The sequence below is a fragment of the Paroedura picta genome, chromosome 1 (assembly GCF_049243985.1).
Source record: "Paroedura picta isolate Pp20150507F chromosome 1, Ppicta_v3.0, whole genome shotgun sequence".
In the NCBI taxonomy this organism is placed as follows: Eukaryota; Metazoa; Chordata; class Lepidosauria; order Squamata; family Gekkonidae; genus Paroedura; species Paroedura picta.
The window spans coordinates 25,648,461-25,674,652 of record NC_135369.1 but is presented as its reverse complement, the minus strand read 5'-3'; the positions used below and the strand labels follow the sequence as shown (position 1 = coordinate 25,674,652).

The following is a 26,192-nucleotide window of genomic DNA, read 5'->3' as shown; positions in this document are numbered from 1 at the left end:
TAATATTATTAACATTAATAACTGTAACAAAGGTAACTATAACACTGCAAACAGGTCCAGGGGCAGCAGGCATTAATGGATTTTTGGGAGGGAATTGTTAGCCTAAGGTTGAATATTTTAGGATGCTTCCGTCCTCCAATCCTTGCTCAAAAATCTGTTTTTTGATCAGTTGATCTCGAAGCAAACCCATCTCAGTCAAGGGTCTGTTCCATCCTTATTGCTCATGAAAAATGTATTAAGGGTTTCATTTTCCTTTTCTCTCTACAACCTGATTTAGGAATTTTAGACCCTGGCCTTTTGTCTTTTTTATCCTATAAGAAAAGATCTTTGAATTGTGTTCGGCGGATCAGAATCTTGCTAGGCTCTCTTGCTAGGATCAGTATCATTGTTCTATTAAAACTACATGCTCTGACCCTCTGATAGGCTGAAAACCTGAGTGTATCTTTTTCTCTCAAGGAAGTGGGAGTCTATAGAGTTTTGAAAACTCCCCTAACAATTTGACCCAGGGATGGTTCCATGAAGGAGCATGTTTTTGCTTGCAGGTGCTGCTCAATCGAGGCCTCCTATTGAATAAAAAGGTGGCATCAGCATCCAGGGATGCCTTTCACCAGCTTTGGCTGATGAATCAGCAGCAGCTGTTCCTGAGCAGAAAAGATCTAGCCACTGCAATGCGTGACCTGGTAGCATGATGCATAGGCTACTACAATGCTTTCTACATGGGGCTTCCCTTGAAGATTGCCTAGACGTTACAGTTGGTAAAGAATGCCACAGCTAGAATGTTGATTAGAATAAATCATAGTGACCTTATCGTTCCGGTCTTGCTTCACCTACACTGGCTCCCAATACGCTTTTGGATTCAGTTCAAGGTGCTGGTATTGACCTTTACAGCCCTCTATGGCTTGTTTTATTTAATGGCTCAAAACATTTATATATTATTTATTTGTATTTTAACATTTTTCTATTTTTTCTTTATTCTTTTAGAAAAAGGAAACCCTAGATATTAAGAACTGCTGGGGGGTAAACGGTAATGACTGGGGAAGGCACTGGCAAACCACCCCGTATTGAGTCTGCCATGAAAACGCTAGAGGGCATCACCCCAAGGGTCAGACATGACCCGGTGCTTGCACAGGGGATACCTTTACCTTTACCCTTTATTATAAAAAAGAGCATTAAGCTGGCATTCTACAAATTTATATCTTGTTATTTTGTATCATAATGATATCATACATCACACACTACAGTTTTTTCTAAAGTATACCTTTTCCCTAAAGTTTACATATATAGTCTATAGATCAATTTTTCCTTTCCATCTCAGTTTTACTGATCAATATAATTTAACTCCATTTTCTTCTAAAATAACTTGAAATTTACTCAATGTCAAATGCTAAAAGAAAACTGGTATGCAACAAACACTTTATTTACAGTCATTTAGACCAGAACAAGAAAACTGAAATGAAATGTTTTAAAACATATATTGCTCCTAAAGACTAGCAAGTGTTATAGATGATAGATGATAGATGATAGATGATAGATGGATAGATGGATAGATAGATAGACAGACACACAGACAGACAGACAGACAATGGGTGGACTTGTCAAAAAACAAGGAAATGTTGGATTATGATTCATGATGAGATGCAAAAGATATTGAAAATCTGATAGATACCAATACATGGCAATAGCTGCTAGGATCTTGTATGCATCAAGATGGAAAAAAGAATCTTTACCAGATATGACAGACTGGTCAAACAAACAGAATATGGGACAATAGCAAAACGTACATATCTGATACTGATTTGTTAGCTCTTTACCTTAGGAACCCGAAGTTTTGTAGAAAGGAAGCATACAAATGTTTCACAAACAAACAAATAAATAAATAACAGGGAGGGAGGGAAGGCATTTTCACTCAGCATTAGAAATGAGGACCACAAACCTAACATGGCAGCACTGAGAAAGTATAATTGATGAAGAAGTAAATCCCAGTCCCATGTTGTGAATGATCAGAGCCTGGAATCAGAAGGTGGACAGTGGGATTGCCTTGTCAGGGTTGCTACCTTTTTCTGAAAGGGCTCTTCCTACATCCTTATGAGATGCCTGCCTAGTAGAAATTCTGTAGATGAAGCTAGCCTGCAAGCACTGTGATGCCAATTGTAAAACCAGTACACAAGCTAGATGTGACAGCAAGCCTCTCCAACAAATATCTTGGTCCAAACTGAATCTTTCCCCTACCCACCCCTCCAAAATCTGCTCTGTGTGTCCAAATAAGAACTCCAAGGCTGAGCCTTCTTGGGATTGTAAACAACCACCTTCTGTATTAAATTAAGGCTTTTAAGATGAAGAGAAATCAAATAACCATCAGCTGGGAGACAGTAGCTGGCTCTGGGCACAATCTGGGAATGGATGGGTCTGCATATCAAGGAACATAACATCGCACGTACAAGGCCATGGCCCACCAAGCATCACCCCCTCTGATTCCAGCAGGATGGCTCTGGAATCTCACAGGCAGATTGCAAAGGCCTTCCCCTCCCACCTATCCTTGGTGGCTGGCTCAGAGACAGACTGCTTCTGAACAAGACAGCTCCGTTTAGCATTACTGTGAATACTCATTGGTAGCCCTATCCTAATTATTAAGGACCAAAGCTACTGAAGAAGAATCCATTGATCACCTGAATGAAGGTCAACATGAGGGTTCTGTGAGAGATCTGTGATTAGATTTCCTGAGGTATTCTTTTTAACAACAAAAAGCAGCAGTGGGAAGGCCCAGTTTGGATGGGGGGGGGGTTAATTCTTTCTCCTTGCACCATTTTTCTGATAGAAATTTTACTTCTTAGCTGCAGTTAGACTCCAGGTGGGACCTCTGATATCTAATCTCCATATATCAGTGGGGTGGACTCTATGGCATAGCATCCCTGCTGAGATCCGTCCCCAAGCTCCAACCCCCCCCCCCAAAAAAAACCTTGTGGAATGTCCTACCCCATAGCTGGCAACCCTAGCCTCATTGCCAGTCTTCCCCACACATATACCAGGCTAACAAGCAGATCAGGGGGAGGTAGAGGTGATTGAATCTCTTCCCCATGTCCACAGCTGTAGCTCTGGTCAAAATCCATTCCCACCCACTACACCCATATTTTAACATTAAATAATACATCAACATATGTAGGTTGACCTTGAGTTATGTACCTTTAACCCCTTAGTGACAGAGTTCATGTTAAGAGCAGCCACTGAGAGGAAAGAACCAGAGGAGGTCTCACTCTCAGAGAAGTGCAGAATTTTGGTCACTCTCGCTTCTCCTTTCAGGGTGGGAAAATCTACAGGTGCTTCCTGACTTTCAAATATTTCTTTCGTATCTTCCTGCTCTTGCCTTGGAACCCAGAGATCCCCCTGCTGAGTTGCTGGTTGGTCTGTACCTGCTTCACTTCAGAAATTCCAAAGCATCAAATGCTCCCAGACCAGTCATTGGACCCTTGACATTTCTGCCTCTACACACCTCTCTGTTGCATTTGGACACCCTGGGCTTGAGCAACACAGGCTTTCTTTCTTTTCTTTTCTTTTCTTTTCTTTTCTTTTCTTTTCTTTTCTTTTCTTTTCTTTTCTTTTCTTTTCTTTTCTTTTCTTTTCTTTTCTTTCTTTTCTTTTGGAGGGAGGGGGGGAGAATGCTCCAGATCAGGTCATTTTCTGGGGAAAAGATGCCAGCCTCCAGGTGTGGCCTGCAGATCCTCTGGAATAATAACTTATTCTACTGTACAGGGATCAGTTCCCAGGAGAAAATGGATGCTTTGGAGGGTGGAGTCTATGGCATTGAACCCCACTGAGGCCCTTGCCCTCCCCAGGCTCAACCCCCAAATCTCTGGGAGTTTCCCAGCCTGGAGCTGGCAACCCTATACCCCCCCCCCTCAAGAGACTTGGCAACCCTTTGTGACTTGATAAAAGAATTACTTACCACCACTTGGGGGACCACTGAAATGTTAAGCTTTAATAGACATGACCTGAGGCTGTGCAGCACCACACAGATCTCCCCTCCATCCAGTGCTCTTCCAGTATCTTCCTGGAAACAGACCTTTGCCCATCCAAACGTTACTGTTCTATTTGGGGCTCTGGGTTGGGAAATTCCTGGAATTAGGAATGGAGGCTTGGGAAGGAGTTCTGCAGAGATGTGTTTCCATAAGGCCAGCCCTCCAAAGCTGCCATTTTCGCCGGGGCAACTGAGAGATATCAGTAGAGATAAATTGTCATTCTGGGAGAAATGCCCTACATCAGGGGTAGTCAACCTGTGGTCCTCCAGATGTCCATGGACTACAATTCCCATGAATTCCCATGTCCATGGACTACAATTCCCATGAATTCCCATGTCCATGAATTGTAGTCCATGGACATCTGTAGTCCATGGCTCATGGGAATTGTAGTCCATGGACATCTGGAGGACCACAGGTTGACTACCCCTGCCCTACATGGTACACAATCATCTACAAAGAGCGTAATCCTTTGTGCAAACCCACAGACATGACTGGGAGCTATTTAAGAGCATTATTGTTCATTTCAAGTGGGGCTTGCGCAGGAAAAGAACTCCGGGGTCAGGTCTGTCCATCTCCCACCCTGCCATTGGCAGACAGTCATAACTGATTGTTTTCAGGTCTGCTCCCTCCATGCTCTGCCGTGGCAAGTGCGTCTGTGTTCTGTGTGCTGCCCCTTGGGTATCATTTAAGCGCCAGACTTTTTCAGAGAGACTTTGAAGTGAATGGCTATTAACTAGTACTAATATTAATTGCATTTTTGTACAAGGGGATTAAGGATTATGCAATGATGAAGTTAACTGTTAATGTAATGTTCTTTGTGACCAGTTGTTTTATTTATTGTACTCCATGTTGCTTTTAATACTAATTTTAGCTGGATATTTTGGTCTGTGGCTTGAGAGGTTTGATCAGTTTGATCACAACACTGATAATTTTCAGTATTTATTTAAGAATGCAGAAATCTGAACAGAATGGACATTAGGGTTTCCAGCTCCAAGTTGGAGATTTCTGGAGTGGAGTCGGAGAAGACCGGGGCTTGGGGAGAGGAAGGACATCATGGGGGTACAGTGCTTTAGGGTTCACCTTCCAAAGCAATAATTTTCTCTAGGTTTAATGATCCCTGTGGCCAGGAGATCAATTATAATCCCAGGAGTTCTCCAGCCACCACCTTGTGATTGTAACCCTAACTGAAATGAAGGATAAATAGTAACATGCCATGTTAACCAATATAAATATTACGAAGGACATTAAACATTTTAGGTTAGTGTATAGAGCCAATTTGGTGTAGTGGTTAGGAGTGCAGACCTCTAATCTGGCAAGCTGGGTTTGATTCCCCGCTCCCCCACATGCAGCCAGCTGAGTGAGCTTGGGCTCATCACAGCACTGATAAAGCTGTTCTGACCAGGCAGTAGTATCAGGGCTCTCTCAGCCTCACCCACCTCACAGGGTGTCTGTTCTGGGGAGAGGAAAGGGAAGGTGACTGTAAGCCACTTTGAGCCTCCTTCAGGTAGAGAAAAGCGGCATATAAGAACCAACTTTTCCTCTTCTTCTTCATCTGTTTTAAGCTGCTCTCGGTGCTCCTTCAGCAGATGATGGAAGGGGCCAAATTGTTCAAGTAAATGGTACTCAAAACCATATTAGCTGCTGGCAAATCAGATAGACCCCTTTTTTAGCCCCCAGACGATTTTTACAGTCTTTTGTCTGCAAGCATGTGCCTTTTTAGAGGGCCTCGATCCCACTGCTGAAGTTCTGAACTCTCGCCAGCCGTGTAGCTTCCCAAGACAGAATCCAGAACAGGCGAGGCAGCTTTTACAAGCAAAACGTGAACATTGCAGTCTAAGGACAGACTTAGGGCAAGAGGAAATGTGTCGGAGCGTGGTGGTTTCCCAGCACAAGCAAGAAATGCCAGATTGCGCCACAAGGATCAAGTACAATGGGGCCAGTTTTGAGAGCCATCTGGCTGGTATACCGTCCGCCCAACGCGCCACCAGATGCCCTGCCCCGCCTGCTGGAGGCGGCGGCCGCCTGGGCGTTGCAGTTCCCTAGGCTCTTAATCCTGGGTGACTTCAATGTCCACGCGGACTCGCCTACTTCAGGACTTGGTGGGGACCTGGTGTCATCCATGGCGACACTAGGGCTCTCGCAATTTGTTGCCGGTCCCACTCATCACGCCGGCCACACGCTTGACTTGATTTTCGGTGCCGGGATAGAGGTGGTTCTGGAGCCAGCTTTGGCCGTGCCATGGTCAGACCACTATGCCCTGCGGGCCCGGCTTGTGATGCCACCCCCTCCCCAGTTGGGCGGCGGGCGCACTTTTGCCCGCCCGCGGAGACTCATGGATCCAATTGGTTTCCGGAATGCTCTGCGGGACCCGATGCCTCCTGGCAACTCACTGGCGGCGTTAGTAGAGGACTGGCAGTCCCGTCTGACAGCCGCTATAGATGAGATTGCCCCTAAGCGTCCTCTCTGCCCTCGACTCAAACGGGCCCCCTGGTACACGGGGGTGCTCCGGGAAAAGAAGAGGGAGGTGAGACGACTAGAGCGAGTGTGGCGGAAGACTCGCGACGAAGCTGCAAGAACATCTTATCGCACGCTTATGAGGGCGTATGAGATGGCGGTGAAAGTGGCGAAGCGAGAGTTCTTCGCCATGGAAATCGCGTCCGCAAGCTCTCGCCCGGCCCAATTATTTAGGGTAGTTAGATCCCTTACCGCCCTTCAGGGGCGCCAAAATATTAGTCAATTGGCACTTGGCTGCGAGGCATTAGCGAGCTTTTTTGCGGATAAAGTCTTGTCGCTTCGCCATGACCTTCCTGTCACAATTAATACAGTAAATGAACTGGAGACCTGTTGGCCGTCTTTGGCAGCGAGGTTTGATGGCTTCAGACGGCTCTCTTCTTCCGAAGTGGACAAGTTGCTGGGGTCGGTCAGGGCGACCACCTGCCCCCTTGATCCCTGTCCCTCTTGGCTTCTCAAGGGGAGCGGAGAGGGGATAGGAGGCCAACTCAGGGATATTATCAACCTTTCCCTGAGTTCCGGGGAATTCCCCGAGCGGCTGAAGGAGGCAGTGGTTCGCCCTCTCCTGAAAAAATCAACGCTGGACCCGCAGGACCCTGCCAACTACCGCCCGGTGTCGCACCTAGCGTTCCTGGGCAAGGTGGTGGAAAGGGCTGCGGCGGACCAGCTCCTAGCTTTCTTGGATGAAACTTCGGCACTCGATCCATATCAGTCTGGCTTCCGTCCTGGCCACGGGGTGGAGACGGTGTTGGTCGCTTTGCTGGATGATCTCCGTCGCCAGCTGGATAGAGGCGGGTCAGCCGTGCTGGTCCTTCTGGATCTGTCGGCTGCTTTCGACACCGTGGACCATGAGATATTGGGCCACCGCCTCGCCGGTACGGGGATACGGGGTACAGCCTTGCGCTGGATACGCTCCTTCCTCCAGAACCGGACCCAGAGGGTTGCAGTGGGGGATGAGCTCTCGCGCCCTTATGGACTCCCTTGTGGGGTCCCACAGGGCGCGGTTCTCTCCCCCACACTATTTAACATCTTCATGCGCCCTCTGGCCCAGCTGGTACGGAGTTTTGGGTTGGGCTGCCATCAGTACGCTGATGACACCCAACTCTATCTCCTCATGGACGGCCACCCAGACTCCCCCCCGGAACCATTCGCCAGATGTTTGGAAGCAGTGACAGAATGGTTTGAGCAGAGTCGCCTGAAACTCAACCCCTCCAAGACGGAGGTCCTGTGGCTGGGAAGTAGGGGGCGGGAACAGGAAGCGCATTTACCCACCCTGGCAGGGGCGCATCTTACCATCGCGTCCCAGGCTAGAAACTTGGGTGTGACCATTGATGCCTCCCTGACTATGGAGGCGCAGGTCAGGAAAGTAGCCGGCCAGGCATTTTTCCATCTTCGCCAAGCCCGGCTACTAGCGCCCTACCTGTCCCCCGAACACCTGGCCACTGTGATCCATGCAACAGTCACCTCCAGATTAGATTTCTGTAACTCGCTCTACGCGGGCCTACCCCTGTCTCTGATCCGGAAACTCCAGCTGGTACAAAATGCAGCCGCTAGGGTCCTCACCGGCACACCTTGGAGGGCCCACATCCAGCCTGTGCTGAGGCAGCTGCACTGGTTACCAATTGCTGTCCGGATCCGGTTCAAGGTTCTGGTTCTAACCTTTAAGGCTTTACGCAGGCTGGGACCCACATACCTGAGGGACCGCCTAGTGCCCTATGCCCCCCGCAGGGCTCTGCGCTCTGCGAGTGAGAATCTTCTGGTCGTTCCCGGCCCTAGGGAAGCACGCCTAGCCTCGACCAGGGCCAGAGCCTTTTCGGTCCTGGCCCCCACCTGGTGGAATGAGCTCCCGGGTGAGCTGCGGGCCCTGCGGGACCCTTTAACGTTCCGCAGGGCCTGCAAGACGGAGCTCTTCCGCCAGGTCTATGGTTGAGGCTGGGGCTGCCGGGGTACATCGACTGCTCTCCCTCGGGCTTCCTGAACATCGTTGACCTCCTTCTCCTCCACCCCCCCCTTTTTAGGAATGGGGGTAGGAAGGGGATCTTATTATTGTGCTGCCATGTTGTGACATTTTAAAGTCTTTTAATGGGAGTTTTAATGGGTTTTTTAAGACATTGTAACCCGCCGCGAGCCATTTGGGAGTGGCGGGAAATAAATCGAAATAATAATAATAATAATAATAATAATAATAATAATAATAATAATAATAATAATAATGGTTGGCAAGAGAGAGAGATATACTGGGTGCAAATGTCAGTGGGTCTTCTTTACTCATGCAGAAGAGATTTCAGCAGGTCTCCAGGAGGGAAAGCAGCACGGGAGAGCTTGATATCATCAGATTTAGGATGGGAGACCACCAGGGAAGGCTCTGCTGGAGGAAGGCAATGGAAAATCGCCTCTGCTTTGCTCTTGCCTTGGCCCTTCCTGGGGTCACCCTAAGTTGATTGTGACTTGACAGCACTGACGTATTTTTTAAAAATTATATTTCTATTCTAACCTTTCCCCAAGACTCAGGGTAGATCACATCTATTTAAAAATTCAACATAAATATATGTTGTACAAAACATCACAGTGAGAGGTGGCATATAAATTAAATGAATGAATAAATTAATAAATATCTAGTAGGAATTTAAAATATTAAATTTAAATTGTAAAATTCTAAAAATCTAAAAACTTGGAGCTAATTTACTCAAAGCCTCCTACTCTTGAAACCAAGAGACTGGTTAGGGCCATTAAGAATATAAAGGTATCCCCTGTGCAAGCACTGGGTCATGTCTGACCCTTGGGGTGACGCCCTCTAGCGTTTTCTTGGCAGACTCAATACAGGGTGGTTTTGCCATTCTCTTCCCCAGGCATTACTGTTTTACCCCCCAGCAAGCTGGGTTTTAACAACCTCGGATGGATGGAAGGCTGAGTCAACCTGGAGCCGGCTGCTGGAATCGAACTCCCAGCCTCATGGTCAGAGCTTCAGGGAGCATGTCGGCTGCCTTACCACCCTTCACCACAAAAGGCTCTTAAGAATATAATACTATTTTATTTATTTTATTTATTCATGCCGCCCCTCACTATGACAAATTGCATAGTGGTTAAAACTTTAAATATAATTTCCACATTAGTTCAAATCAATAAAACCTATTAAAACAGCTCTTTAAGATTCCGTTGCTCGAACAGAATCCAATTACTATGTAATGTAGTGGTTAGGAGTGCAGACTTCTAATCTGGCAGCCAGGTTTGATTCCCCACTCCTTCAAGCTGGGTGACCTTGGGCTCTCACAGCACTGACAAAGCTATTCTGACTGAACAGTGATATCAGGGCTCTCTCAGCCTCACCTCCCTCACAGGGTGTCTGTTGTGGGGAGAGGAAAGGGAAGGTGAACATAAACTGCTTTGAGACTCCTTCGGATAGAAAAAAGCAGTATATGAGAACCCATTCTTCTTCTACCTCACAGGGTGTCTGTTGTGGGGAGAGGAGAGGAAAGCCGACCGCAAGCCAATCTGAGACTCCTTCAGGTAGAGAAAAGAACCAACTCTTCTTCTTCTTCTAATATATACATTGTATTTAGCATAGTTTTTCTCCCCTATGAAAGAGAAGCTGCACGAACCCTACTCCCACAGGTGTTGGTGTGCTGACTGTCATTAAAAAGTAAGGTGGAAAAGGCTTTCTGCTCATATTGGGAAGGTCCCTTTCATCACACTGAGGCTTGCCAATCACCAGGTGGTAGCTGGAATTCCTGGGATTACACCTGATCTCCAGGCTACAGAGACCATTTCATCCGGGGCAAATGGCCACTTTGGAAGGTGGATTCTAAGTCCCTCCCCAAACCCCACCTTCTTTAAGCCCCACTCCCAAAATCTCCAGGCATTTCTCAATCTGAAGCTGGCAGCCCTATATAGAAAAATATTAGAGGCAAGATTATCAGGCCTAGCATTGCAAGCGACAGCCATTTTGAGAAGATGATCAGAGGGGTGTGGTTAGAGAAGCAGCTGAATCCTACCCAGAGTTCATTTCCCCCCACAAAAAAACCCTCAGCTGCTTTTCTCTCTACAGTAGTAAAGGTATTAGGAGAACAATGTATTCCCTCCTTCAGACACTGGGGCATAAGCATTTGAATAGCCCAAAAAAGATTTATTTATATATATATATATTTGGCAGAGTTGTTCACAGCAGAGAGGGGGGAATATGTGAGCTCATGCCGATGACCATCCATCAAGCGCTAATTACCTTGCTGCTCTAAAATGCTGCCACCTCCCAGCCCAGCCAATCGGAAGCTGCGTCTTCCCATTCTTCCATGAGCATCATCCGTCCCAAACAGCATGCGCCAACCTTGCGTGCGTGAATCCCTAAAATAGATCGGCTCTTCTCAGTTTGTAGGGAGGTGAAGGCGGGCAGAGGGGATGTGTCACTCGGCAATTTTATTCCATAAACAGAGCGTGAGGAAGAACACATTTCGGCAGATTCCTGAGGGTTCAAAACAGCGAGGCCCAGACTGCTGAATGCATGGCAGGCGTCCTCATTGGCCTCTCATAGTCTGAGAGAACTGCATTTTTCCTGAAGGTCGTCAGAGATTTTTTTTTTTTGTTAGGCTGAGGACGGGGCAGAACACTCATTCAGCCCCTCCCTTGCTACCACTATATTATTGAGCCCCCCAGAACTTAATGCCTCGAGGTTATCACTTACCTGGCCACTCCCTCCCCCATGCCAACAGCACACAGCCCCACTAGGCCCTAAAAAGGAGTTTCCTCCTCCAGGCCCCTCTTTTTCACCTTCCCCCCAACTTAAGCCTCCATTTGTCCCCCATATGGCCCTGCTTCTCACCTCAGCCTACAAACCTGCCTCCAGGGGCTTTGTGAGGCTCATCTTATCCACCTCAACTCCCAGGTCTCCTCAAGCCAGCCCTGCCTTTCTGTCCTACCAGACACACAGTCAGGATTGTTCATTCTCAGGGCCTGGCCTGAAGTTTCCAAGGTCTTGCCTCCTTCTTCTAGGCTCTCTAGGGGCAGGGACAGTCATAGCCAATGGGCAACAGTAGTAGCTGCCCTAGGAACCCATGCTGCCCTGAGGCCCCCTCCCCAAAGGATGGTGGGAAAAAGTTGAGTGGAATCCTGCTGCCATTTGCACCTGCCTGTGGAGCAGGGATGCTAGCCTCCAGGTGGGACCTGGGGATCTCCCAGAATATATCTGCAGGCTTCAGAGTTCAGTTTACTTGCGGAAAATGGCTGGTTTGGAAGGTGGACTCTGTCCCCCACTGAGGTCCCTGTTTTCTCCAGGCTCCATCTCCAAATCTCTAGGACTTTCCCAGCCTGGATCTAGTAGCTCTCCCCTTCTACTCCCCCACCGGTGGCCAGGAGGGCCCGGGCAGCCCTATGGTGGGGGATTCAGCCAGATGGCTTCCAGCAGCAGCAGCAGTTCCCATCCACCTGACATGGGACAAGGACCACTTCTTAATTGGCCTCAGTGTGGGGCCAGGCAGTAATTCACCTGACATGAGACACGGACCACTCCTTGATTGGCTTCAGCATGGGGCCAGGCAGTAATTCTGGAGCTGGGGTTGCTAGCTCTCAAATTCCTGGAGAATAGATGGTGGAACGTGGGGAAGGAACTCATCAGGGGGGACTCACAGAGGTAGCTGGTCATAGGGCTGCCCCCACATTGGCCAGCTGATCCAGGATCAGGCCACAGCCAGCCAGGCTGCTTTAGGTCACCACCACCACCATGGCTGACTTCTTTGACATGGTGGTGGTAGCTCCATGTGGCAGCCTGGACATGTGGCAGCCTGTGGCAGCCCGGACAATAACAAAAAGGCAGGCCATGTACTCAGCAGTTGCTGAGCAGATTCCCTTGGACTGCCTTTTTCCTATTGGTGGGACACCCATACACACACCCACACTGATGGCCAATTTAATCGAGTTTTATCCAACGTGTCCTCGCAGACGCAACCCAGGAATTATTGGGGGGAGATTTATTTTGAAAGAGAGACCAGCTGATTTGGCTGAGGGAACAGTCATGTACTTGATGCTCATGAGCTATTAGCAATTAGCGCTTGGCAGCTTCAGCTTGTAAAACACCCACACTGCTGTTTAACCACATCCCAGATCAGAGTCAACCCAGGGATACCTGAAGGGAAAATAAAATAATACACTCTCGTCTTGAATGTCACCTCTCACATGATAACCGCAGGTTAAATCCTGCAGCTCTACTTAACTACACCAGACAAATGGTTCCTTAGCTATAAAAGCACTTCCTGCATCAGAGGAAAGCAGCACTGTTCAGATAGATACCAGGAGAAAAACAGTGCCTCTCTTGCGAGGTCAAGTTTGAGTCGAAAAATACTCACAGGCTGCTTACAGACAGAAGGAACAGTGTTGAATGTCACCCTGTTGTCAGAGCATCAGATCCTCCACGAGAGAAAGTAAAAGGATGCAGGTGGGAGGATGTTGATGAGATGAAAGCTAAGCTGGTGACCCAGAATCAAGCTGGCCCATTTTCACCACCCCAGCTTGTTTGCTGGTCACTCTGCAGCAGTGACCTTCAACCTGTGGTTTCGGGACCCACAGGTAGGCCATGGAGTCTGCAATCTTCTCTAGACCCGATCTTTTTTACTCCTTATGGAAGGTCCTGCCACTGGTCTTCATGTGATACTTGACTAATGAACTTGATGGTTCTCAAAGCTACCTGCTCCTCTTTGCATGCAGTTTGAGAAGAGCAATAGGATGGCAAGAAGGCCCCTCCACAGATATCAAGGACTCCTTGACTGACTCTTGGTTTGTTCCTTGCCGGGGTATGTTTCCTGGTGAACATCAAAAGAGGGGGAACAAACTCAACCCAAAATATTCCAGTTTTGCCAAGAGGGTCAAGCTCAAACAAAACAAAACAACAAAACAAATACTTATTATATAATGAGCACACACAAAATTAAAAACTGTACCATTTACAAGCATTCCCAGTGGCTATGTCTATGAAGCAGACGAAGCCAGACTAAGTTCGGCCTCTACAACCTTCCCTGGTAGTCAAAAGTACATTAAATATACAGAACACACATCCAGAGAATATTCTATATTTTTCACTAGCAAGGTGTCGACTTGCTATCTGCCGGTTGATGTTACACACATCCAGAGCGATGGGAAATTCCATGCCAGGCAGTAATTGTGTGAGGACGGGCATCATGAAGAGGAATGCATATATAAAACATTCTTTGCCTAACCACACAGCATAGGAGAGAACAACACCCAGTTGTGAAAAATATATAATACTCTGAATGGGTATCCTGTATATTTAATGTATTTTTGACCATTGAGGAAGGCTGTAGAAGCCGAAATGCATCTGGTTCCATGTGGTTCATAGGACATTCTCATCCCCTAGGAATGCTTGTAAATTGTACTGTCTGATACTCAGACCTCTAATGTTTTTAATTTTATATGCACACATGACATAATAAATATTTAATTTGTTATTTTACTGTATTTGTTTTAGTTTGCGCCTCTTGACAAAATTGGTACATTTCCTGGTGCTCAGCTTGTAGTGATTTCCACACAGGGACAGGATTTTATAGTTGCCTTGCTGCTGAGATAGCAGCAGCTAGTTTGGTGTTGGGCTTTCCACCTGGCAAGCTCTTCACGGCTTCCCCAGGAGTGGCCCTCCCTCAGGCCACAGGGGCCAGGTGTTGTAATCAGCAACTGAATAATGTTACATTGATATAAAACTATGGGGTTTTCTGAATTCCCTCCACCTTTCACCTTATATCTCTGCAATGAAAAGAGCAATTTGAGTGTTCAGAGAACAACATTCCATTGCCAATTAAAGCAAAACAAAATCAGGGGGAAGAAATGGCTACATTGGAGAAAACAACTGGCATATGATTGAGAGCAAGGTCTGAAAATTCTGAATTTTCATGCCCACGTGTCGGGAAGCATAGGAAAAATCATTTCCCAACAGGATTTACCCCATGGCAAAGAACCTGTTTGGAAATAGTCACCTTGTTGTCAGATATCCCTGATATCAGTAGAACAACACTGGCAATTGCCTGAAAGCAATGCAAGTGTTGCTGAATGGCTAGGGATATGAGTCCCCAGGTGGAATCTGGGGATCCCCTGGAATTACAGTTCATTTCCAAACTAAACAGTTCAATAATCCTGGAGAAATCGGCAGTTTGGAAGGACATAACATTATACAACGCTGAGGTCTCTCCAGGACCCAAATTCTGTCCACTACTGGCTCCGCCCCCAAAGTTGCCAGGTATTTCCCAACCCAGAGCTGGCAACCCTATGAATCGAAATGCTGCAAAAACTTCTGTAAAGCCATTGGGGATTGAATGAAATATCCTACCCTAACAAAGCAACTGCTGCTGAGCAGGAAAGCAGCAAGGTGACATGAGGCACTAAATCCAAAGTGCAAACTCTCCTCCCTCGAAACACACCCATTAATTTGCACAGGACGCAATGCTCTTCCTCACTTCCAGTTCATTTCAGTCAGGCTTGCACAAGAGACCGTCCTCGCAGATTGTTCCCCGTGGATCCGATCCCTCCATCTCTTGCGCTGGCACCTGAGGAAGCCTCTGAACTTGCCAAACCGGAGGCTCCTCTTTGGCTTGGGGCTCCAGAGGTAGCCTGCTGGCTTCTTCCAGAGCAATAGGGCATTAAGCCTTGCTGAACTTTCCAGTCACCCACACCGCAATGTATGGAGGGAACGAGATGAGGGTCGGGCGGCTGCTCCCTCTCAGTGCCTCCATGATGACATCCAGAGCTCCATTCATCAAAGCTAATATAAATATTTTCCACCAAGGGACAGACATCTAAGAGAAGGGAGAGTTCCTGGCTGCACTCCTCCCTCGGCCCGATCCATGAGGCACACCACCGGGCTCCTCTCTTGGCAACACGCCGCTCTTCCCAGTTAATAGATGTTTACAAATGATAATCTTCTTTGAGAGGGTTAATGGAGAGAAATTATGCTCAGGTTTCCAAAATATTAGAACTAGGGCTGGACTTGGGGAGAGGAGTATCATCATAGATAAGAATCACAGATAAGAATCATTCACATAAGAACTAGATGTGAGTGTCCTGCATAGTGCAGGGGGTTGGACTAGATGACCCATGAGGTCCCTTCCAACTCTATGATTCTAACTTCGGTAGATAAGTATTTTATCGAATCAATAGATTGCATTCTCAACATGGGCAAATCTGCCGATCATTAAAGCAGTGTGCTGGACCTTCTGCAAACCCAAAAAAGCCCCAAACTGAAATTGGGGGAAATATACATTGGGGCACTTCATACCTGCAAGTTTCAAGAAATGCATGCCTTCAGTGGCCTTAGCTAGGCAGCCACATAATATCAGAGGCCTTCAAGCCTTGGCTAATGTCAGTAAAAGGCTGGGGGTGGGGGAAGGGCTATCTGGACCTTGAAAGGCGAACTCGTCAGGATCAGGGCCACCAGCAACCACTGGACAGCTTGCTACTGTTCAACAGCTACCACCCCACAAAAGCTAGCGTGGTGCTGTGTTTAGAACTTCAGCCTAGGTTCTGGGAGACCCAGATTCGAATCATCATTCTGCCACGGAAGACAAAAGAATGATGTAATCTGCTTCAGTTCCCCGTTGTATAGAAAGACAAAGTGTGAATAATATAATAAATATAGCTGAAGATGGGGTAAACAAAAGATAGGTGGTTGGAAGGTCCAGGTAGGTTGGAAGGAGAAACGGAAGGGTAAGGATATAAGGAAAAGAGGCAACAGTGTGGGGGGAGAAAAACAGGGGAAAGTGAGGTGCAACCCCCCCCACACACACACACACACACACAAGTCCTTAAAAGCTCCCCAGTCCCCACTATGAAATTGCACCTGGCCCAGCCAAGCCCAGTGTCTGTCACCACCCAGCTCAGCCAAAGTTTTCCTCTGGAAAGGCTGCCAGGGGAAGGGAAGCAGAGAAGGCTGAATGCTGTGGGCAAGGGAAAGATAAATTGGCTGGTGGATGAGAAGGATAGAAGGAAAAGGATATTCCTAACATTTAGAATAACATGGGACATTTTTAGAGACATGCTTCCTCCCGGACCTCTTTTTTACTGCAACCCAGTCCTCCCCCACTTTCTCCTGTGACGTAGCAAGCATTTGCCTGGAAAGAATCCCAGCTTGGGCCAGTGGTGAAGGGCTGGCTGCCTAGTGGGGAAAGGGACAGTGGGGAAAGGGTTAACCCCTCACTGGAGGGCCACAGGTAGAGTTGCCAACATCCTGTTGGTGGCTGCAGATCTCCTAGGATAACTGATCCTAGGCAAACTGATCTCCAGGCAAAACAGATCAGTTCTCGTGGAGAAAATGGCCACCAGGGAAATGGCCACCTAGGGCCTTATCTACCACTGAAGTTCCTCTCATTCCCAAACCTTGCTCTCCCCAAATCTCCAAGAGTTGGCAACCTTGCAGGAGGAAGCTGAGCCTGGTGGCTCTTTCAGCACTGGCACCACTACAAGAGCTTCTCAGCACGGACTCAGTCCACAGTAGACAGGACCATGACCCCAATCACTGCAGCCTGGGTCTCAGTTGCATGAACCCTGCACTCCAAGCCTTACGGGGACCATTTGGCTTTGCTTGTTCCTGGGCAGTTTTAAGTTCTAAGTGGAGTTGGCTGGAATCAAATCCAGTGGAAGTCTTCTGGCTGGGCTGGCATGTCCCACTTGGGTCTTGGTGGAATCCAATTAACAACTTCAGTGACTGTCAAGGGCCTGGGTGTGACACTGGATGCCTTGCTGTCTATGGAGGCCCAGGTCATGAACATTGTCCTCCAGGCTTCCTTTCACCTTTTTCAGGTGCAGCAACTAGCACCCTATCTGTCAATACCGAACCTAGCCACAGCGATCCACACAACTGTCACCTCCAAGATAAATTACAGTGACTCACTCTACGCAAGGCTACCCTTGAAGTGGATCCAGAAATTTCAACTGGTCCAGAATGTGGCTGCACAGGTCCTCACCAGTCCTCACTGGTACAACCTGTGCTCTACCAGCTGTACTGGCTCCACGTCAAAAACTGAATCAGATTCAAGGTTCTGGTTTTACAGCCCTAATCAGCCTGAAACCCTTGTATCTTTGGCACTGCCTTTCCCAATATGCTTCCCAGAGAGAGTTGAGATCTAATGATCAGATCTTAAGATCTTAAGATCCCTGGCCCTAGGGAGGTAAAGCTGGCTTTCTTGGACCTGGCCCCAGCCTGGTGGAATTCTCTGCCACAAAAGATCAGGACCCTGCAGGACCTTAGACAGTTCCACAGGGCCGGGCCTAAGGCTGAGGCCTACATTAACATCTAGCTGCCGAATACTCCTTTGGTAGTCACCAGAATATATCCCCTCAGTCAGGGTTATCTTAGGGGGAACAAGAGCAGAGTGACTTTAAAATATTTTAACTGTATTTAATTCATTTTAAAATTGGTTTTTTGCATACTTTTAGAATTTTACGTTTCAGTGACATTGTAATCCTCCCTGAGTCTTTTAGAGAAAGGGCAAAATAAAAGTCGAAATGTAAATAAAAACCAAAAAAAAGTGTCCTCTCTGCCTTTACTTCTATAGCAAGTAGACTTGTGCACTTCGGCTGCTTTGGCAGCCATTCAAGCCTGAGGCAGCCAGAGCTACAGGATGGGGGGGGGGGGACGGTGCTGTTGGCGACGACCCTCCCTCAGGTTTGAAGGGCCGCTGAAGCACGCCAAAGCACGCCGAAACTCACAAGCCTAATAGCAAGGATTTGAACACACATCTCACAAGTTCCAGACACCTCTCTCATCACTGCATCACACAGATGCCTTCGTTCTCTCCTGCAACAGTTTGTTGGACATGAGGGGCACAGCTGTTTCCTGTTCTAGAAGAAGAAGATGAATTGCCACAGACATTTCACTGGGAGATGGGTGCTCTACAGTTTGAGATTAGCCAAATTCTTGGGAACTGCAGATGTATCTTCTCAGGATTGTTGCTGTTCCAATCAAGCCTGTCTTCTGGAGCTTAGCTGGTATTATCTGCTCAACACCCAGACTGATTCCAGAGTTATGATTTGCTGGCACGTTTCCACCATCAGCATTATTGGAAGAAGCTTCAGTCTTGGACCCATCCCAGTCAGGTTTCTGGCTTGGCCATGGGGTAGAGACAGCGCTAGTCGCCCTGATGGATGACCTCCGTCGCCAGTTAGACCAGGGTGGTTCGGCACTGCTCATACTGTTAGATCTCTCTGCAGCGTTAGACACAGTCGTCCATGAGCTTTTAGCTCACCACCTCGCCAGTGCCAGGATCAGAGGGACTCCCCACACAGAAGCCTCTGGGTAGGGAGATGTAGCTTCCTGAGAGGAGGCGGGCCTTCCTGCTAAGTTCAATTCCCTGCCCTGTCTAAGCCCTCTCCTCTGGAAAAATAAACGAGATCACTTTCAAGGTGCCTCCAAGGTGTTAAAAGTCATTGTTTGAATACGCAAAACATTAATATTGACACAAGGGTAAGCCGCAGAGAACAGAAACCACAGAAGACGTTGGAAAGGGACCGTTGGCAGCTTTCTCCCACACTTACCAGTATCCAGACTTCTGTGCAGTGGGGGAACCCAAAAAGAAGACCAGTGCCAGAGTAAAGAAGGCTCTAGGAAAGAGGGCGCAATGGCACAGCAGAAGCCAGGCTGAGTCCTTTTCCCTGCATGGAGGGCATTCAAGGTAGGGTGGGTTTCATGCCTTGGTCATGAATTTATATAATGTAATACCTAAGAGTCCCAGATCTGCGTTGACAGAGCCAAAAATAGTACTGACCCCAAACAGCAAATTTTGTGTATATTTTCGATTTAGGATTTTTGAGATGCACACCACTGGTGACCACATTTCCTGTCCTATGATATATGGCTACTAGATAAGGGTTTATGCTCCTATCTCTGAGGGATTGTCATAGGGAATGATTTCTAATCAACTTTTAAAAAATTAATAACGTAACTTCAACTGTATATATTTGATTATTTTTTGTATTTTTTATGATGCAAACTGCCCTGAGCGCTCAGGAAGGGCAGTATAAAAATTTAATAAATAAAGTCATAGAATCATAGAATTATAGAGTCAAAGAGTTGGAAGGGGCCATACAGGCCATCTAGTCCAACCCCCTGCTCAACGCAGGATCAGTCCTAAGCATCCTAAGGTGAAATAACTGAGGGTCTCAGTTTTCTCAACACAGAGAGGCATTGAGAGCTGTTACTTGAGCATTTGCCCTGGACAGAAAGGCTGTGACAGGTGTGGAGATCACTGTCCACGTAACCGCCCTGTGGAATCGTGGCTGGCATGTTGGCCAAAGACTGGGGTCACCTGGGTGCACAGGGCCTACCTCTGCTTTAAACTTTGTGGGTGGCCTTAGGCCAGACTCTCTCTCTACCAGCGTCCCACAGAGAGGTTTTGTGAGGACGAGGTGGAGAGGAAGAGCCTTGAAAGCTGCCCTGAGTTTCTGGTTGGAAGGGCAGGAAGGAACCACAACGCCAAGGTTGCTTCCAGGAGAGAACCACCACGATGGACTAGATGCTGAACTCAGTTTCTCAAGAAGCTAAAAAGGACAACACAAGGGAAATGAACATAAGCCTATGCAGGGTAGAATGCGATTTTACAAAATATAGTACTAGTATTTACCAATCAAGTTAAAAACCCAAGGCTTCTAGCACGGCCTCAATAAAATCAATACATACATACAATACATACATACTAATGCGTTTCCATCAGTGGAGGCGTTAGTATTTATTGATTTTATTGAGGCTGTGCTAGAAGCCTTGGGTTTTTAACTTGACTGGTAAATACTAGTACTATATCTATATGTTAATCATGTTTTACCCTGTAGAGGCTGAAGTTCTTTTCCCTTCTGTTGACTTTTTTAGATCCTTGACTTTTGTCTGGGTCGGGATAATTTCTCCTTTTTGTTTTGAACTCAGTCAGGATCAAGCAGAACTGGGTTCAAAACAAAAAGGAAAAAAATCTCCTGCTGCAAAACAAAAGGAGAAATTATGTGCTGCTGACCTTCTGCTGCAGAACGTCACAATTCCAGAGAAGTAGCCATGTAAGTCTGCAGTGGCAAAGATAAACAGGCACCAGGAAGCAGGATCAAAGGGCCATGAAAGGCAGGAAATTCAAGGTGAGATACAACTGTATAAAATTCAAATGTAAAGAACTTTTCTGAGGCCATCCATAGTCCTTAGGGATAACAGCAGCCCCTCTTTGTTCACTAAACTGACCTATGTTCATGGCTGAGCTTCAGGAAATACAATCAACAATCGTTTTGAATCTGAATTAAGCGATTTCACATCAAAACATCCTTCAGAGGTTCTTTTGCAGGAGCATAGTGTCTTTCAGGCCAGCAGTTGAGTGTCCTGGTAGATGAACATACTGACCTCTTACGCTAGATCTGTGTCCATTTATCCGCATTGATCAGTGTAATGTAGAACGCAGAAAGCAGGAGGACTTTTTTGACATACAATGGCTGAGATTCATTTGGAGGATGAACCCCAGATACTGTGTAGTTGATGTTATTAGGTTCTGTATTTCCCAAGTGGAATCGGAGACAAAGTTAATGGTGAGAAGTGTGAAAATGTAACTCATGAGCTTTGCGAAGAGACGTACAGGATTGTTTATGCACAAGGAAGCATTTTGGTTCACATCTCCCAGTTCTGTTTCTCTCCCTGGATTCAACTGCTGTTTTTCAGGGGGGGGATGGCTCCAATTTTTGGGACATTTGGGGACAGCAAGGGACATTTTTAGACATGTATACAAACATGCAATATTGTGATGGTCATGGAGTAAGAGCCTGAACTACTGTGAAGTAAGCAAAAGATTACAATTGGTGGAGCTTCTCAGCTACTAGAGAAGGATAAGCCAAGTAGAAGATAGTGCAGAAGAAGCAGGAACCCAGGGAAGGAAGAGACAAGCTTCAGAAGATGGCAGTTTTGAAAAAGGTTTGCTCCAGAAGAATCTGGGGGGGGGGGGAGGAAACAGGCAAACAGACAGCATAGTGTAATGGTTAGAGTACTGGATCTTGAAGGCCCACGTTCAAATCCCCACTCTGCCATGGGTGTTTGCTGGCTGAGTTTGGGCCAGTCGTTGTCTCTCGGCCTAATTTCTTTCACAAGGCAATTATAGTTGTGAGAACAGAATGGTGGAGGAGGGGTAAACCATGTATGCCACTCTGAATACCTTGGAAGAAAGGTGAGATAAAAATGAAATAAATTAATGAGAGTTACTCAGGTGAAGAGAGCTATTCACAACATTTTTTAAAATAGTAGTCACAAATCTTGGGCAGCAGACTTATAATTTCTAGGTTTCAGAACATTATCTGAGGTAAACCTGAGGCAATGAACTAAAAATGCCCCTGCCAACTATAGAGGGAAAGGTCCACCAGCTTAGTGTAGTGGTTAAGAGTGCGGACTTCTAATCCGGTGAGTTGGGGTTGATTCCACACTCCTCCCCCACATGCAGCCAGCTGGGTGACCTTGGGCTCGCCACAGCATTGATAAAGCTGTTCTGACTGAGCAGAAATATCAGAGCTCTCTCAGCCTCACCCACCTCACAAGGTGTCTGTTGTGGGGAGAGGAAAGGGAAGGAGATTGTAAGCCGCTTTGAGACTCCTTTGAGTAGAGAGAAGCGACATATAAGAACCAACTCTTCTTCTACCTCACAGGGTGCCTGTTGTAGAAAGAGGAAAGAGAAGGGGATTGTAAGCCGCTTTGAGACTCCTTCTGATAGAGAAAAGCAGCATATAAGAACCAACTCTTCTTCTGTTCTGACCAAGCAGTGATATCAGAGCTCTTTCAGCCTCACCCACCTCACAGGTTCTCTGTTGTGGGGAGAGGAAAGGGAAGGGGACTGTAAGCCACTTTGAGACTTCTTCGGGTAGAGGAAAGCGGCATATAAGAACCAACTCTTCTTCTTCCTGTCTATTTCATTTTTATCCTGCCAAAGTCTGTCCTCCAAACCAAGCAGGGATCTGCCATCCACAAGCAGGTAGGGCTGGAAGTTTTTACACAAGAGTGTGAGTGGGCAAAGAATTTTGTTGGGAACAGCCTTCCTTCATACCTGATTGTTCCATTGTGCATCTCATGAAGCAGGGCTGCTTTATTAAAATGTATTTCAAATATATTTATCCCCCTTTTCTTCTTTTGGGCAAGGACTCAAAAGCAGTTTCTGCAACGGGATGTGCGTCTTTTGCAGAAAGATGCAGGAACGGTATTGCACACAAAGCCCTCTGGATCACTGCCTAGTTTTCTCACTTTTGAAACTTCCCTCTTAGTTAACAAAAACTCACAGCTAAGTAAATAAATTAAGAGAGGACTCCTTTTTTCCCCAGAGGAGACAACAAAGAGAATCTCTTAAAAAAAAATTAAGCCTCTTCATAGAACTTTAATTTGGCTAGTGAACATAATTGTATAAAGAGGCTGAAACAGGTTTTCAAAACTGCAGTGTTAATATGACATGTTTCATGCATTCCACAAGGAAAAAATCCATTGTGGCCCACAGTACTTTGTCTTAGTTCTGGATTTGTTTTCTCCTGTCAGACCGTGCTCTTCAGTTGAAGAACAGCTTCTGCACTGTCACACAGTCTACCACTTGTGGTTAGTCATCAAGAAAGAACCTGGCCCCACACCCTCATGTTGTTGTCGTTCTGGGACCCTTTCTTGGAAGGCAGCAAAGAGAGAAATCGTAGAGCTGCCATGAACCAATCAGATGTTCCACTGGGCCACAATAGCTCCCTGGATGTACAAAGCACATCACCAGAAGAAGGCCATTCTCTTTGGGAGGTAGTCTTGATAGTTGTGACAACAGGTATCCTCTCATTGGTCACCGTCGTGGGAAATGTGCTGGTGATGGTCTCCTTCAAGGTCAACCGAGAGCTGAGGACAGTCAACAACTACTTCCTGCTCAGCCTTGCTGGTGCCGACCTTATTATTGGAGCAATCTCAATGAACCTGTACACCACATTCATTGTCATGGGACGTTGGGCAATGGGCAGTGTGGCCTGTGACCTCTGGTTGGCCCTAGACTATGTGGCCAGCAATGCGTCTGTTATGAACCTTCTGGTCATCAGCTTTGACCGCTACTTCTCCATCACTCGTCCCCTCACCTACAGAGCCAAGCGAACACCCAAGAGAGCAGCTGTTATGATAAGTCTGGCTTGGACTATCTCCTTCATCCTGTGGGCACCTGCCATCTTGTTTTGGCAGAATGTGGTCGGAAAGCGAACAGTCCCTGAGAACGACTGCTACATTCAATTCTTCTCAGTGCCCATCATTACATTTGGAACAGCCATTGCTGCTTTCTACCTCCCAGTCACCATCATGGTGGCCCTCTACTGGAGAATCTACCAAGAGACCCAAAAGAGAGCGAAGGAGCTCTCTGGATTACAAGCTTCAGAGTTTAAAAATAACCCACGAGTAGCTTCCAAAACAATCCAGAATGGTGGCAGCGGCAGCAGTAGCAGCTCAGACCCGTCACATCCTGCTGCCTCCCCAGCCGTGGCAATCGTCCCCATGAAGGCTTGCTGTTTCCCTGGACAGAAGACCAAAGAAGGCATCTACTTAGATCGAAGTAGCAATGGTAGTTGGAACACCACAGAGGAGGAGGAGGTGGAGGAGGCCTCTGCCGATTCCTTGACATCGTCGGAAGGAGAAGAACAACCCTTTGAAGTTCACTCTATCTGCTCAATGGTCATCCAGCTCCCTATGATCAGCACCGTGATGCAGCCACCAAGGAAAACAGAGTACCGAGTTCCCAAGGCAGATGCCAAGAGGGACTGGGTTGGAGAAAAGGGCCTGGTAACTATCCCCAAGCCACCTCCGGATGAAGACAAGAGACTCAAAAAAGCAATGATACCCCTAAGGGATAAGACAGAGGAAGAGACCAAAAGGCAAATCCCAAGGAGGAGAAGGGGGAGGAACCACCTCTCCAAGCGGAAGACTCTCTCACTGATGAAAGAGAGGAAGGTGATCCGAACGCTCAGTGCAATCTTGTTGGCCTTCATCATTACCTGGACACCCTACAACATTATGGTGCTCGTGTCAACTTTCTGCCAGAAATGCATCCCGCAAACCCTCTGGAAACTCGGCTACTGGCTTTGCTATGTCAACAGCACCATCAACCCCATGTGCTATGCTCTGTGCAACCGGTCCTTCCGAACCACCTTCCGGATGCTGCTGCAGTGCCACTGGAATCGGCATCACTGGAGGAAGATGCCCAAGAAGATGCCCAGGAAGACTCCCATCTCCTGCGCTGTGTCAGGCTGCTGAGCAAGGCATCGATACCCAGGCAGTAAGTATGGCATTAGCAAATTGGAGTTGAAAAGCAGTTTTAGGGGGGTTCGATTAAGGAGGAGAGTAATTGCAGCATTAAAATCCCTTACAGAACTGAGCTGTAAGAACTGTATCATAAAGTTTTTTTTTTAAGATTCAGGAGGCAGTTTTGGTTCATACCAAGTGCCTGGCTGGATCCAATCAGAAGTCCCTCTGGATTGCCTTAATGGCAGGCAGCAAGATAATGAGGAGGGGCCATGGATCAGTAATAGAGCCTCTATTTGGCATGCAGATGAGCCCCAGTTTCAGTTCCAGCATCTCCCATTAAAAGGACCATAATAAGTGATGTGAGACCCTGGAGACCTGCTGCCAGCCAAAACCAGATCAACGGTTTGATTTAGTGCAGGAGTAGTCAATCTGTGGTCCTCCAGATGTCCATGGACTACAATTCCCATGAGCCCCTGCCAGCAAATGCTGGCATTTGCTGGCAGGGGCTCATGGGAATTGTAGTCCATGGACATCTGGAGGACCACAGGTTGACTACCCCTGATTTAGTGTATGAGAACTTCAAGTGACTTTGGGAAGCACTAAAGCAGGGCATGAAAAAAATCATCCCTTGCTGTCATTTATTGTGAGAATTTGAAATTCAGGGGTAAACTGCCTCTGAACATGGAGGTTTCATCTAAATATATCAGATTGCCAATGCATATTTTAAGTGATCTTTCTCCATTTAAGGATTTCAGAACTGTTCAGACCCCCGTACAATGCTGTCCATCCCTAGCAGCCACTGTTCAGAGGTAGACTTTTGACAGGACCTGTAAGAACTACTTAGTCACCACAGCTAACATTTTGTAACAGTGAATTGCATGTCTTAATTTTGCATTTGGTGGGAAAGAGCTTCCATTTGGCCATCCTGCACCTATTACCAATTAATTAACGGGTGACCGCTATTTTGTGGGTAGGACAAAAACACTCCCTTTTCCACCCCAATCATAGAATCATAGAATCATAGAATCATAGAGTTGGAAGGGGCCATACAGACCATCTAGTCCAACCCCCTGCTCAACACAGGATTAGCCTTTTATAAACCATCCTCATGCTTCCCTGTCCTAAAGTTCAATACATGGTTGATCCTTTCTTTGCAAGAAAAGACACGCCGATCCCTGGATCACATCAGTTGCCATTTGCAGCTTCTACTCAGGATCTGCCTCAGCACCATAACCGGAGGTCAAAACACACATGCACATATCTTGCACAATGCCACCAAGCTTGTGGACAGTACAGACTCACTTACCAGTGGCCCTGGAAGAGCAACACAGCAGGACACAGAGGCCAGGGTTTGCCTCCTGGCACCCAAATCCAGAAGTTGACCGTCTCTGAATATGGAGGATCCCTGTAGTCACTATGCCTAGTAATCCCTGATT

The 26,192-nt window shown here is 47.0% G+C and overlaps 1 protein-coding gene across 2 annotated transcripts in view; it reads left to right on the top strand.

Moving 5' to 3' along the window:
• CHRM1 (cholinergic receptor muscarinic 1) overlaps positions 1-26,192 on the top strand; it is a 34,017-nt gene that overhangs the window by 4,698 nt on the left and 3,127 nt on the right. Inside the window, exons 1-2 of one of the 2 annotated variants that reach the window (XM_077329311.1) lie at positions 19,108-19,180; positions 23,038-24,787. In XM_077329311.1, coding sequence (XP_077185426.1) covers positions 23,131-24,765 — 1,635 coding nt within the window. In that variant the 5' untranslated portion in view covers positions 19,108-19,180; positions 23,038-23,130 and the 3' untranslated portion in view covers positions 24,766-24,787. Of the gene's footprint in view, positions 1-19,107; positions 19,181-23,037; positions 24,788-26,192 lie in introns of those variants that run through there. The other variant, XM_077329302.1, reaches the window with a different exon arrangement.